Source organism: Cyphomyrmex costatus, unplaced genomic scaffold (assembly GCF_001594065.2).
Source record: "Cyphomyrmex costatus isolate MS0001 unplaced genomic scaffold, Ccosl1.0 scaffold147, whole genome shotgun sequence".
In the NCBI taxonomy this organism is placed as follows: domain Eukaryota; kingdom Metazoa; phylum Arthropoda; class Insecta; order Hymenoptera; family Formicidae; genus Cyphomyrmex; species Cyphomyrmex costatus.
Genome location: NW_017275468.1, coordinates 1 through 13250, shown reverse-complemented (window position 1 = coordinate 13250; position 13250 = coordinate 1). Strand labels below are relative to the sequence as shown.

General features: G+C 29.5%; 1 protein-coding gene across 1 annotated transcript; it reads right to left on the bottom strand.

The window, feature by feature from the left end:
* Window positions 1-1176: 1176 nt before the first annotated feature.
* Window positions 1177-13212, bottom strand: LOC108783297 (zinc finger protein 845-like). Its single transcript, XM_018551838.1, has 10 exons — window positions 13205-13212; window positions 12884-13093; window positions 12527-12736; window positions 12209-12418; window positions 11916-12100; window positions 11633-11699; window positions 2177-2386; window positions 1856-2065; window positions 1499-1708; window positions 1177-1390 (listed from the first exon to the last, which is right to left on the bottom strand). Exons 1-10 carry the CDS (start codon window positions 13210-13212, stop codon window positions 1177-1179), a joined length of 1734 nt encoding a protein of 577 aa, XP_018407340.1.
* Window positions 13213-13250: the final 38 nt, after the last annotated feature.

The window sequence follows — 13250 nt, the reverse complement described above, 5'->3', positions numbered from 1 at the left end:
TTTTAATTAATGTGTAGATGCATAAACACGAAGAAGTTTAAGTGAGAAAGAAATGAAAAACAATAATATTAAGTATATAATAGAAAGCTCTATAAGTATAAAACGACAAAGAGAAATGAAGTGATTTCGACGATGTCAGATAACGTAATTTATTATCAATACGTACCTATACGTTATCTAACATCGACAAAATCACTTGCTCTTTAACACTTCGATTGCAAACTTGCTCACATTTCTAAAATTAATGATTTTATGTCTATAATGTTTCTTTCAACTCTGAGTTCTCCTTTATTATTCATAGATTCTTAAAATTTTATCAAATAAGACTATGTCCGCTTCTTATTTATGGACATTTAACATTTTATCACTTTGACTATTCTAATTTATATACTCGCGACTGTAACAAATATGAGGACTGAGTTACCGAAAAATTTTGTTAATTTCAAATAGTTTCATAATTATAATTTACTGTGACATTGATAATGATTCGAGCGTCACATTTGTTGTAATTTCTTCATTGTGTTGAAAAATAATAACGTTTCTTCGTTACACAACTGGTTGTTAACCCTGCATTTGTTGTTTGTGATAATATTAAAGGACATACCTTGCAAGGGGATGTTGTCTTTTATGTTTGTGCTTCGAGTCCACATGATAACCAAGTACCATTAAGTCTGGGAAATCTTTTCACATTCATTAGATTCGTAATAACGTTAATTATTTTAATGAAACACAAATTTGTGCTGTTTTAGAGATCGAATATGTCTATAAAGTTAAATGTGTCATTTGTTACAACATAATTTAAGTATATAGGACGAATTACTAAATAATTTCTTTTTTTCTTGGTATTCAATGATGTACCCACCTAAACATATCTCCACAAAACTCACAATGATAAGGTTTTTCGTTTATATGTGTTCTCTCATGAATATACAAATGCGCTTTGCTCTTAAATTCGTTATTACACATTCCGCATTTGTATGATACAATTTCAGTGTACAGGTTCTTATTAGACTTTAAACGTTCACCATTTCTGTGCACTGATCTCACGTGACATGTTAGGTGTTCCTTTCGACTGCAATGCGACCGTTGTAATATTTATTTTTTTTATCTATTAATTTAATCATCGGTATTGTTGTCCCAACTTATTTTCTTTACCCTTGTTGTTCACTTAAATACTCACATAAATTTATGTTCACATAATTTGCATTGATAAGGTTTTTCGCCTGTATGAATTCTTACATGTCTATTCAAACTCGATTTTATCGTAAACTCTTTATTACACGTTTTGCATTTGTGTGGTACACCTCCAGTGTATAGATCCTTATTAGACTTTAAATGTTCACCATTTCTGTGCACTGATCTCACGTGATGTGTTAGGTGTTCCTTTCGACTGCAATGCGACCGTTGTAATATTTATTTTTTTTATCTATTAATTTAATCATCGGTATTGTTGTCCCAACTTATTTTCTTTACCCTTGTTGTTCACTTAAATACTCACCTAAATTTATGTTCACATAATTTGCATTGATAAGGTTTTTCGCCTGTATGAGTTCTCACATGTCTATTCAAATTCCATTTTTTCTTAAACTCTTTATTACACGTTCCGCATTTGTGTGATACACCTCCAGTATATAGATTCTTATTAGACTTGAAACGTTCACCATTTCTGTGCACTGATCTCACGTGACGTGTTAGGTTTTCCTTTTTACTGCTAATAGACCATTGTATTATTTACTATTTTTTACCAGTTAATTAAATCGTTGATATTGAATTACCGATATATTTTCCTAGCTCCTGTTGTTAACTTAAACACTTGGCTTAGCGCCGAGACACTACCATGTCTCCAGATACTCACACACTTTTAAATTCACGAAGCTCGCATTGATAGGGTTTTTCGCTTTTATGAATTCTCTCATGCGTATAGAAAGTCGTTTTGTTCTTAAACTCTTTCTTACACGTTTTGCATACGTATGATACACCTCCAGTGTATAGATCCTTATTAAATTTGAATCGTTTATTATCCTGATGCATTGCCACCATATTCTTTTTTAAGTCGTCTCTTGTCCTGCAAAACAATCATTACAATTTTTTATGTTACATTTACTAGTTAATTTATTCATTAATATTGAATCACCAAAGCATTTTTCTAACTCTTGTTGTTCACTTAAATACCCACCTAGACATGTGACCACAAATATCACATTTATAAGGCTTTTCGTTTGTATGAATTCTCTCATGACGAGACCAGTCGGTTTTACACACAAATCTTTTATCACACGTTCCGCATGTGTATAATACACCTCCAGTATATAGATCCTTATTAGATTTCAATCGTTCAACGTCCTTATGCATTGCCACCATATGCTTTCTTAAGGCGTCTCTTCTCCTGCAAAACAACAGTTACAATTTTTTATGTTACATTTACCAGTTAATTTAATACATGATATTGAATCACCAAAGCATTTTCTAACTCTTGTTGTTTACTTAATCAATGATATTGAATCACCAAAGCATTTTTCTAACTCTTGTTTTTCACTTAAATACCCACCTAGACATGTGACCACAAATATCACATTTGTAAGGCTTTTCGTTTGTATGAATTCTCTCATGACGAAGCAAAACGGAATTAGACTTAAATCCTTTCTCACACGTTCCGCATATATGTCGTCTAATTTCATGTATTTTTCTATTCTCCTGATTTGAAGTTGTCGGGGAATTAGAGCGATCATCTTAAAATTAAAGAAAGAACTTGTTATGAAAAAAAATGAACAAGGTAACATAATTCTTATAATAAAACGAATATACAGGACTCTTAGTATTAAAAATTGTCAATGAAATAAAAAGGCAATTAAGAGTCAATGTTAATTTTGTGTCCTTATTAGTACCACAGGGATACATCACAAACGATCTTCCAATCGCTTGATGAGCTAAATTGTTCTCTCGGTGAAATACTCAACGTTTTAGAACATAACAATCCATCATAGTATTTTTCTTGTTTTTTCTGCGTTTACTAAAGATGTTTTACTGCGTTAATTAATATTTATATGTTCATCTGAGGATGGCTCGAATATGCAGCCGAAACGTTATGATTTGACTTATGTTTGCGTGCGCTTTTAAAGTGTGAATTTATTGATATTTTATTTTAATTTATAATATATTAAATGTTTTATTAGTTCACACAATTAATATTGACTCTTAATTGCCTTTTTATTTCATTGACAATAATTCTTATAATTTTTGACATACTCGACTCAACACAATTAAAGCATTATCTGCAAGGACAGGCTAACTTCGAAAGAGAATAACTTCGTAAAAGATAATATCGAAATGTTTAAAAAAACCTTTTTAAATCATGTTCTCTACCTTTCACACCGTCACTTCCAAAAATGTCTTGCTGATATTTCATGAAGTTACAGTATCACAAATATAGAATCATCAAATCTTAAAGTTTTATACGGTGAAGTTGCACGGTGCGAAATGATAACTATGCACAATTGTGTTTCAAGGCTTCCGAATGATAGAATCGTTTTTTATGTAATTTTCTTTTTTGTAGACCTGTACGATTTTTTTCAACGATTTATTCAATGTTGAAGCAAAATGTTTATTTTTACATCAGCGTCCAATAATTCAGAAAAATAAAATAGTACAGATTACGAATAAAAGAAAATTTAAATACCAAGATTTATCCTTTCAATTGGTTTAAACCGCATGAGTAAACATTTTTAATTCGCGTCTCGTATAAATGTTGTATCCCTATCCTCAACTTCTTTCAACGTTGTTACGCATTACTCTTATTAAGAGTACTTGTAATTGTATTTAATTTCTTATACTCTTGTCCATAACGTAAAATTTTCGCAAATTTCGTTAAAAGTATTGAAATTTGTTGCATCTTCCTGTTTATTTATGTAATTTTATAAAATGTTGTTTGAATTAAAAGTTTGAAAAATAAAATAAACAATTTTTCTTACAGAGTCTATACAAATTAAACGTCAAAACTTTGGTAACGCTTAGAAATCGATAAACTACGAAAAATACATGTAAGAATATGCCAGTTTTACTTAGTTCTGGAGAATCTCGCAAAAGGAGCAAACCTTATTCACAAACGTATTAATAAAACTAAGAATTATTTTTAGGGACTATATATTTCTTACCGCGCTGTTGATGTATATCTTTTGTATCGTTATCCGTTTCTTCATTTTGATTCATCTTTTCATCAACTCTCAAATTCAGGGGTGTTTTTTAATTCACTTTACTGTAACGTTCTTTATATTACTTTCGTAGTTTACACGTTCTAAATATAATTAGTCACATTAATGTTTAACCTTTTCCTAAATTATAAGAAATCCTAAAAAAACAGTAGTAATTTTAATTAAAATTAAATTATAATAAACTGATAGCAGTCACGAAAAGTAATAAGATTGTAACAGAAAGCTGTGTCAAATAGAATTAGTTATAAATACTTTATGTTAGTTACAAGTATTTAAAATTATAAAGTCACCTCTCTGACGTTGGTTGGTTGTTAGATTTATTTAATTAAGATTTATTTAACTTTTATGATTTAATAACTTATTTTTTAATGATTTAATTACTTTTATTGAAATATTATAAAAGTTAGATGTATAGATCAAGAGCAAATGGTACGTTTGAATTTGAAATTGTTTGCTGACAAATAAGCACGTCAATGTCTTGGGAACGACTGATCCAAGGTCTTCTACGGATATCTATTATACACATATGTTTTCATATACAATAAAGATATATACTTATGTATTCTTATAAATGATTCTTTCGAGAACCGACAAGACATTTTGCATTATGGTTTCAGAAATCGAATAATCTTCGGAGATATGTTTTTTTGGAAATTTAATCACCTCTTATTTTCTGTTTCTCCTTAAAGGAAATGGTCTAATCCTGGCATTAATTTAAATTACAAAACATATTATAATTGAAATTATATTACACATCGTTCTAGCAAAAAAGAAAATTTAAATGTTGATGTAATTTTCTAAGTAACACCTTACCGTAATATAAGCAATATCGAGCACCTTACAGCAGAATGTAATTCCAATTTTCGTAAGAATCGCCAGTAAACTAACATTTTTTAAATACGCAACTATGTGTTTTTTTTTACACCATTTGATTTATCTCATTATTCTGTTCACAAAAGTATTAAGGTACGATAATCAAAAAGTCAACAGTTTACGAGTTATTTAACATTTTGTGTCAATATGTATCTGATCAAAATAAAGTGTAAAATATCTCGAAAACTATTGGTTTTTTGATATCTCTACCTTAATACTTTTATATGCAAAATAATTAGAGGAATCACGTTATCTAAAAAAAAATTACATTATTCCATTTAAAAAAGTGGAGGTGACCTTCATACCTTTTTAGCGCCTCCACTTAGAAGAAAAACAACGTGACTAAAACGTGTGCCCCTCGACACCGTTCTATTTTTATTTGATTCCATTTTTGTCTATTGAATTTAGTTTTCGAGATATTCTCCATTAAAGGTTAAAATGGGTCACTCTGTATAACGATTTGCAATCGTAATTATAAATGTAAAATTAATGTGTTAAATTGCGTGTTAAATATTTCTAAAGCAAAACATTACGTTATGTCGAAAGGTTAATACGACAAGGGTTACGTTTAAATTATTGTTTTTATTAAAGAATTAATACATGTACATGTTAAAATTTCAATAAAGATAACAAATTTTATTCAGTTATTTATTATACGTCAAATATAACGTGATACCAGAAAATTGTATTATTTTATTGGATACAATAATTGTATAATATATCTTCTAATAGATATACAAAATTACCAAATTGCTACATATACAAAAAACATTATTAGACATTATCTTCAAAGTAAATTGTCGTAATACATATATATTAAAAAATATATTCGAAATGCAAAAAAGTATATCCCAAATCTCTATTATACAAACTATTAATTATAATAAATATGAAACCTCTAAAATCAGTACATACATATTTATACTTTTTAAAATATTTTCTTATTCAATTCCTAGAGTGATATATATTTTTCTATTCCAACATTAAATTATTTAAAACGATTTAATACATTTAATGCTTCTTCTTTATGCTCAACCGCCGAAAACGTCATTCCACGTATCATGTATGAATTAAAACTTTGAAAACCATTCTAAAAAAAGTCATGTGAAAAGGTTACATCACATATTGTGTAATTCAGCCACATAATTTAAAATATCATTACGTCAATAAGTTTCTTTTATTTTAATTATATATATATAATTCTTTCTTATAAAGATGTATTCACATATGTATATAATTGCATGATTTATTGTAATTATTTGTAATACCACATAACTTTTTAATAACGGGATTTTCAAAGATAGTGTATTTAACATTAATTACATGATATCGTTATGTAACTTTTTACTCTTTGCGGCATAGTGTTCGCTGTAGCGAACACTTTTTTCGATCGATTTTTTTTTTTAATGAGGAGCTCAAATCACGTTATATGAAGGCAGTTTTTTTTTCATTGACTTTTATATATTTTAGAGATGTGATTTCCTTGGCTTTAATGTGTTTGTTGCTCATTTGTTTATTTATATAAATAAATATAGCTCGGAATTTCATAATTATTTTACAAAGAATGTGTGTCAAAGAGAAAGAAGGATGATAGGGTAGCGAAAATTAGTATATAAGGGTTTTCGGTGTCGCTGATCACGAATCTGCCATAAGAATTTAAACAAAATAATTGAAAAAAAAAATAAAAAATAAAAAGAATATAAAATCTTGAATCCGCCATTTTGAATTTCTAAAATCTGAATTCAGATTCGTAATCAGTGACCTCAAAAACCCCCGAGTACCCAGTTTCATGAAAAATGGTTCATCAGAAAAATGTGTGCCGGAAAGGGTTAACACGTTACAATTTCAATATATGGATCTATCGGATATCAGAGAAGAGCACAAATAATGCTTACAATGTTATACGCGAGTACTGCATCTATTTTTAAAATCGTACGATCGCGATGATATCACTCAGTATTTAATCCCGTGGATTTATTTACGGTACCCTCGCATTCAATTTTCTCCATTGATAGAAAACTGTTGTCTGTACATGTAAATTGCTGGAAGCAAACTCGGAAGAAATGAACACAGATATACTCAGCCTAACACAACTCATTGTTATTCAACGATTCATAAAATTGACTGACAAATGTTTGTGACAAATCAATAATTTTAAACATATTATTTATTCTAAGTCAGAAGTTTGAAAATCGTAAGACAATTTTTCATAATCATAGTTTCAAATTTCATCATCGTAATTTCATCTTTAATAAAAATATCGAAATTAGTTTGATCCTTACAAAGGAAATTGCAACATTTTTATGAACTTTGTGTACATGACACACATAAAAGTATAACTCATAATTGCTCACGTCTAAACACTGAAACATCAATGTCACTGCAACTGTAAAAGCGTTTCAACGTCTATTGTACAATGTGTACAGCTTCAATTTCAAGAAAGTTTTATAGCCTTTAATTTGTGATAACGTACTACATTTAATCAAGCGAGGACGTAAATTAAAGTATTAATTACAACAATATTACATTAAAGTTACTTATAGAAATAAATAGAGAGAGCTGGAATGTTTTGCACTTTGAACGCTTTATCAATATTATACGTCAATTCTTATAGGCGTAAAATGATACTAGAATGACACATAAACATAATTAACTCTTAGAAAGTGACAATGCCTAATCGAGTCATTGTAACAGGATATTAATGTTAATTATAATTGTGTGAAATTATGTACCGCGTATGTAGTCCTCCTCGCGACGCTGATGGATTTTCAGCATTGACGCATACGTATTAACTACCGCGGTAATATCACTTTAGTTAAATTGACACTACAATCTAACTGATTTTTATCTTACAATCTAACAGATAATTAACTCTGTTAAAATAAATTATTATAAATTATGTCGGTGATAATTTATGTGATGCTATTCTATGGATGTTATATGTCCGTTTAAGTAGTATTCATAGTATATTTTCTTTAAAAGAGTCAAAAAATGTAACTATTGCATTCATTATAATTTTTTGTACTACTGCAATTTGTGTCAACAAAATAATAAAAAAAAAGGTTTTGACAGTCAATGTTGCTAAAATAAAACTTTTAAAATACGTATAATATTGTGCTATAACCAAATATAATAATAAAAACTTTTATTTAATGTTGATATACACTGCGCAACAAAATTAACGCAACACTGTTTCACTATGCAAAAATAGGCAAACTTCAAGATAGCATAACTTCGTCAAAAATCATGGTATCGAGATATTTGAAAAAGCATTTTAAAGCTTAAAATCTCTACTTTTCAGATCGGTACTTGAAAAAACGATTTTACTGATATTTCGTGAAGTTACATAAACATAAATAAAAGTGCGTCAACCTAACAATTTTTTACGAAATTTGAGAAGTTCCATCGCACGAAATAAAAATTGTGCACATATGCGGGTTACATCATTAGAAAGAGCGAATCTTTAGCTTTAATTTGCTTTTTTATAAAGCTCCGTACGATTTTTTTTCACCGAGTTATTCAACGTTGAAGCAAAAATGCACTCTTTTGCTTCAACGTTGAATAATTCGGTGAAAAAAAATCGTACGAAGCTTCGTAAAACAAATAAATGAAAGGTAAAGATTCGCTCTTTCGAACGATGTAAATCGCATTAGCGTACAATTTTTGGTCCGCCCAGTGGAACATTCAATTTTCATAAAAAATTCAAAGATCTGATATATCTTCATTTATGTTCGTGTAACTTTATAAAATCTCCGTGAGACCACTTTTTCAAGAAAAGATCCGAAAAGTAGAGGTTTCAAGCTGTAAAATGCATTTTTAAACATCTCGATACGATGATTTTTGACGAAGTTATGTTATCTTGAAGTTTGCCTATTTTTGCATAGTGAAACAGTGTTGCGTTAATTTTGTTGCGCAGTGTATTATCAGGCATATATATACAATCATCCATTAATAGTGCAAGAATATACGATATTAACATGATAAAATTTTAGAGAATAAAATTCCTCCTAATAAGATATACAACTGAATTTCTAGAATATGTGTAATATATCCTGAATGCACAATACGATTTGAAATTGATTAAGATCAGTTTGACGTCACGGTATGTAAATTTTTTTAAAATAAATCTTTGAAAAAGGATTGATTTGTTTAACGAAACGTTGACAAAATATCGTATACCTTTAAAATTTATAAAGAACATGCACGATATAACATTAAAAAGGGATGACAGATGAAGCAATATCGATTCGATTCCACCTCAGTGGCTGATTTTACTTCTAAGAAATAATATGCGCACCTAAGGGTGCTGCTTACACGACTAAATAAATTAGAGTATCTCGTACTAAAATTATATCCACTGGATATCTGCTACCTGTGAGATTATATCTCGTATAAATGTTGTATCCCTATCCTCAACTTCTTTCAACGTTGTTACGCATTACTCTTATTAGGAGTACTTGTAATTGTATTTAATTTCTTATACTCTTGTCCGTCGCGGTTCATTGATATGACATTATGGTTGTAACACGCGATCCTAAAAAATAAACAATTTTTCTTACAGAGTCTATACAAATTAAACGTCAAAACTTTGGTAACGCTTAGAAATCGATAAACTACGAAAAATACTTGTAAGAATATGCCAGTTTTACTTAGTTCTGGAGAATCTCGCAAAAGGAGCAAATCTTACAAAGACATCTCTACACTCTTCTATTTATTAAATTTATTTATGCTTTATTTATTTGTTTGCGTGTTTTAGATATTATTTAAAGTAATGGTTTCTTGTTTCTTTCAGACAAGCAAGCATATTGTCGGTACGGACAGTCCTCATAATACAGGATGTTTTTGTGGAGGTGCATAATGCAGGAAATTACATCGTAGACAAATAACATACAACAACAGATGAAAGTCCGAATCGAAATCGCAATGCACTAAATATGACGAAATCACTGTCTTTCGGACAGACATTGCGATTTCGATTCGGCGATTTCATCTGTTAATTGTTGTATGTTAATTGTCGACGATGTAATTTCATGCATTATGCACCTCCACAAAAACATCCTGTATTATGAGGACATATGGTTAAAATAGTCAAAACATTACTCCTTTACGTCAGAGAGAAATAACAACGTTCTTACATTTTTATGACTTTCTCCAAAACGCAGTAAAGACGACCATATTTTTACGGGATCTTCTTTCATAATTTATCAATGCCCTACATACCCCCAGAAATATCGACATTTTAGTTCTGGACACCATAAATGTTAAACACCTTGTGGTATATTACAATATTATATCATAATGTTATTATTACGTCATAATATATAAAATGCCATTCAGAGCCGGACACTGAATGTACAGCGTAGAAAATTGTTTATTAAATTAAAACTTAGACATTTCGATCGTTAATACTATACTTTTCAATACAACTTGTCCTTATATAAAATTTAATGTACATGTGAGAAGTAGATGTCGTTACATACATTCTAGAGATTTGTTTGCTATGTACAACTTCACATGAATACCTTCTCTATGTAAAACCTATCATGTACATTAGATTTTTATAAGGACAAATTGGATTGAAAAGGATTTTATTCACGTTCGAAACGTCTAAGTAGTAATTTAAAAAAGAATTTTTCTAATTGCCATTTAAATATTATAATTCAATTCAACAGAGGCTTCTTTACACATTTTTTAATTGCGTTATTATTATATACAATAGAAGTGAAAAAGGATAAGAATATTATAATTGATTTTATAATTCTTTTATGAATGAATAAATTCGGTTGAAGATACAAAATTTTGATTTCCTTTAATGTTCATTGAAGTGATTTTCCTTAAAGATTCCTTTTACAAACGAGAAAGTGTTATTTTTATCAACATATTTACAGCTTTGTGACTGTTTGAATTTGATAACGAAGACTTTAATACAAATATAATACTAACATATTTTTAATTAATGTGTAGATGCATAAACACGAAGAAGTTTAAGTGAGAAAGAAATGAAAAACAATAATATTAAGTATATAATAGAAAGCTCTATAAGTATAAAACGACAAAGAGAAATGAAGTGATTTCGACGATGTCAGATAACGTAATTTATTATCAATACGTACCTATACGTTATCTAACATCGACAAAATCACTTGCTCTTTAACACTTCGATTGCAAACTTGCTCACATTTCTAAAATTAATGATTTTATGTCTATAATGTTTCTTTCAACTCTGAGTTCTCCTTTATTATTCATAGATTCTTAAAATTTTATCAAATAAGACTATGTCCGCTTCTTATTTATGGACATTTAACATTTTATCACTTTGACTATTCTAATTTATATACTCGCGACTGTAACAAATATGAGGACTGAGTTACCGAAAAATTTTGTTAATTTCAAATAGTTTCATAATTATAATTTACTGTGACATTGATAATGATTCGAGCGTCACATTTGTTGTAATTTCTTCATTGTGTTGAAAAATAATAACGTTTCTTCGTTACACAACTGGTTGTTAACCCTGCATTTGTTGTTTGCGATAATATTAAAGGACATACCTTGCAAGGGGATGTTGTCTTTTATGTTTGTGCTTCGAGTCCACATGATAACCAAGTACCATTAAGTCTGGGAAATCTTTTCACATTCATTAGATTCGTAATAACGTTAATTATTTTAATGAAACACAAATTTGTGCTGTTTTAGAGATCGAATATGTCTATAAAGTTAAATGTGTCATTTGTTACAACATAATTTAAGTATATAGGACGAATTACTAAATAATTTCTTTTTTTCTTGGTATTCAATGATGTACCCACCTAAACATATCTCCACAAAACTCACAATGATAAGGTTTTTCGTTTATATGTGTTCTCTCATGAATATACAAATGCGCTTTGCTCTTAAATTCGTTATTACACATTCCGCATTTGTATGATACAATTTCAGTGTACAGGTTCTTATTAGACTTTAAACGTTCACCATTTCTGTGCACTGATCTCACGTGACATGTTAGGTGTTCCTTTCGACTGCAATGCGACCGTTGTAATATTTATTTTTTTTATCTATTAATTTAATCATCGGTATTGTTGTCCCAACTTATTTTCTTTACCCTTGTTGTTCACTTAAATACTCACATAAATTTATGTTCACATAATTTGCATTGATAAGGTTTTTCGCCTGTATGAATTCTTACATGTCTATTCAAACTCGATTTTAACGTAAACTCTTTATTACACGTTTTGCATTTGTGTGGTACACCTCCAGTGTATAGATCCTTATTAGACTTTAAATGTTCACCATTTCTGTGCACTGATCTCACGTGATGTGTTAGGTGTTCCTTTCGACTGCAATGCGACCGTTGTAATATTTATTTTTTTTATCTATTAATTTAATCATCGGTATTGTTGTCCCAACTTATTTTCTTTACCCTTGTTGTTCACTTAAATACTCACCTAAATTTATGTTCACATAATTTGCATTGATAAGGTTTTTCGCCTGTATGAGTTCTCACATGTCTATTCAAATTCCATTTTTTCTTAAACTCTTTATTACACGTTCCGCATTTGTGTGATACACCTCCAGTATATAGATTCTTATTAGACTTGAAACGTTCACCATTTCTGTGCACTGATCTCACGTGACGTGTTAGGTTTTCCTTTTTACTGTTAATAGACCATTGTATTATTTACTATTTTTTACCAGTTAATTAAATCGTTGATATTGAATTACCGATATATTTTCCTAGCTCCTGTTGTTAACTTAAACACTTGGCTTAGCGCCGAGACACTACCATGTCTCCAGATACTCACACACTTTTAAATTCACGAAGCTCGCATTGATAGGGTTTTTCGCTTTTATGAATTCTCTCATGCGTATAGAAAGTCGTTTTGTTCTTAAACTCTTTCTTACACGTTTTGCATACGTATGATACACCTCCAGTGTATAGATCCTTATTAAATTTGAATCGTTTATTATCCTGATGCATTGCCACCATATTCTTTTTTAAGTCGTCTCTTGTCCTGCAAAACAATCATTACAATTTTTTATGTTACATTTACTAGTTAATTTATTCATTAATATTGAATCACCAAAGCATTTTTCTAACTCTTGTTGTTCACTTAAATACCCACCTAGACATGTGACCACAAATATCACATTTATAAGGCTTTTCGTTTG

Bases quoted from the DNA above. Each gene is read 5' to 3' on its own strand.
- LOC108783297 (XM_018551838.1), bottom strand. The intron at 12,419-12,526 runs GTGAGTATTTAA...GTCGCATTGCAG, and splicing joins TTATGTGAACATAAATTTAG to TCGAAAGGAACACCTAACAC. The intron at 12,101-12,208 runs GTGAGTATTTAA...GTCGCATTGCAG, and splicing joins TTATGTGAACATAAATTTAT to TCGAAAGGAACACCTAACAT.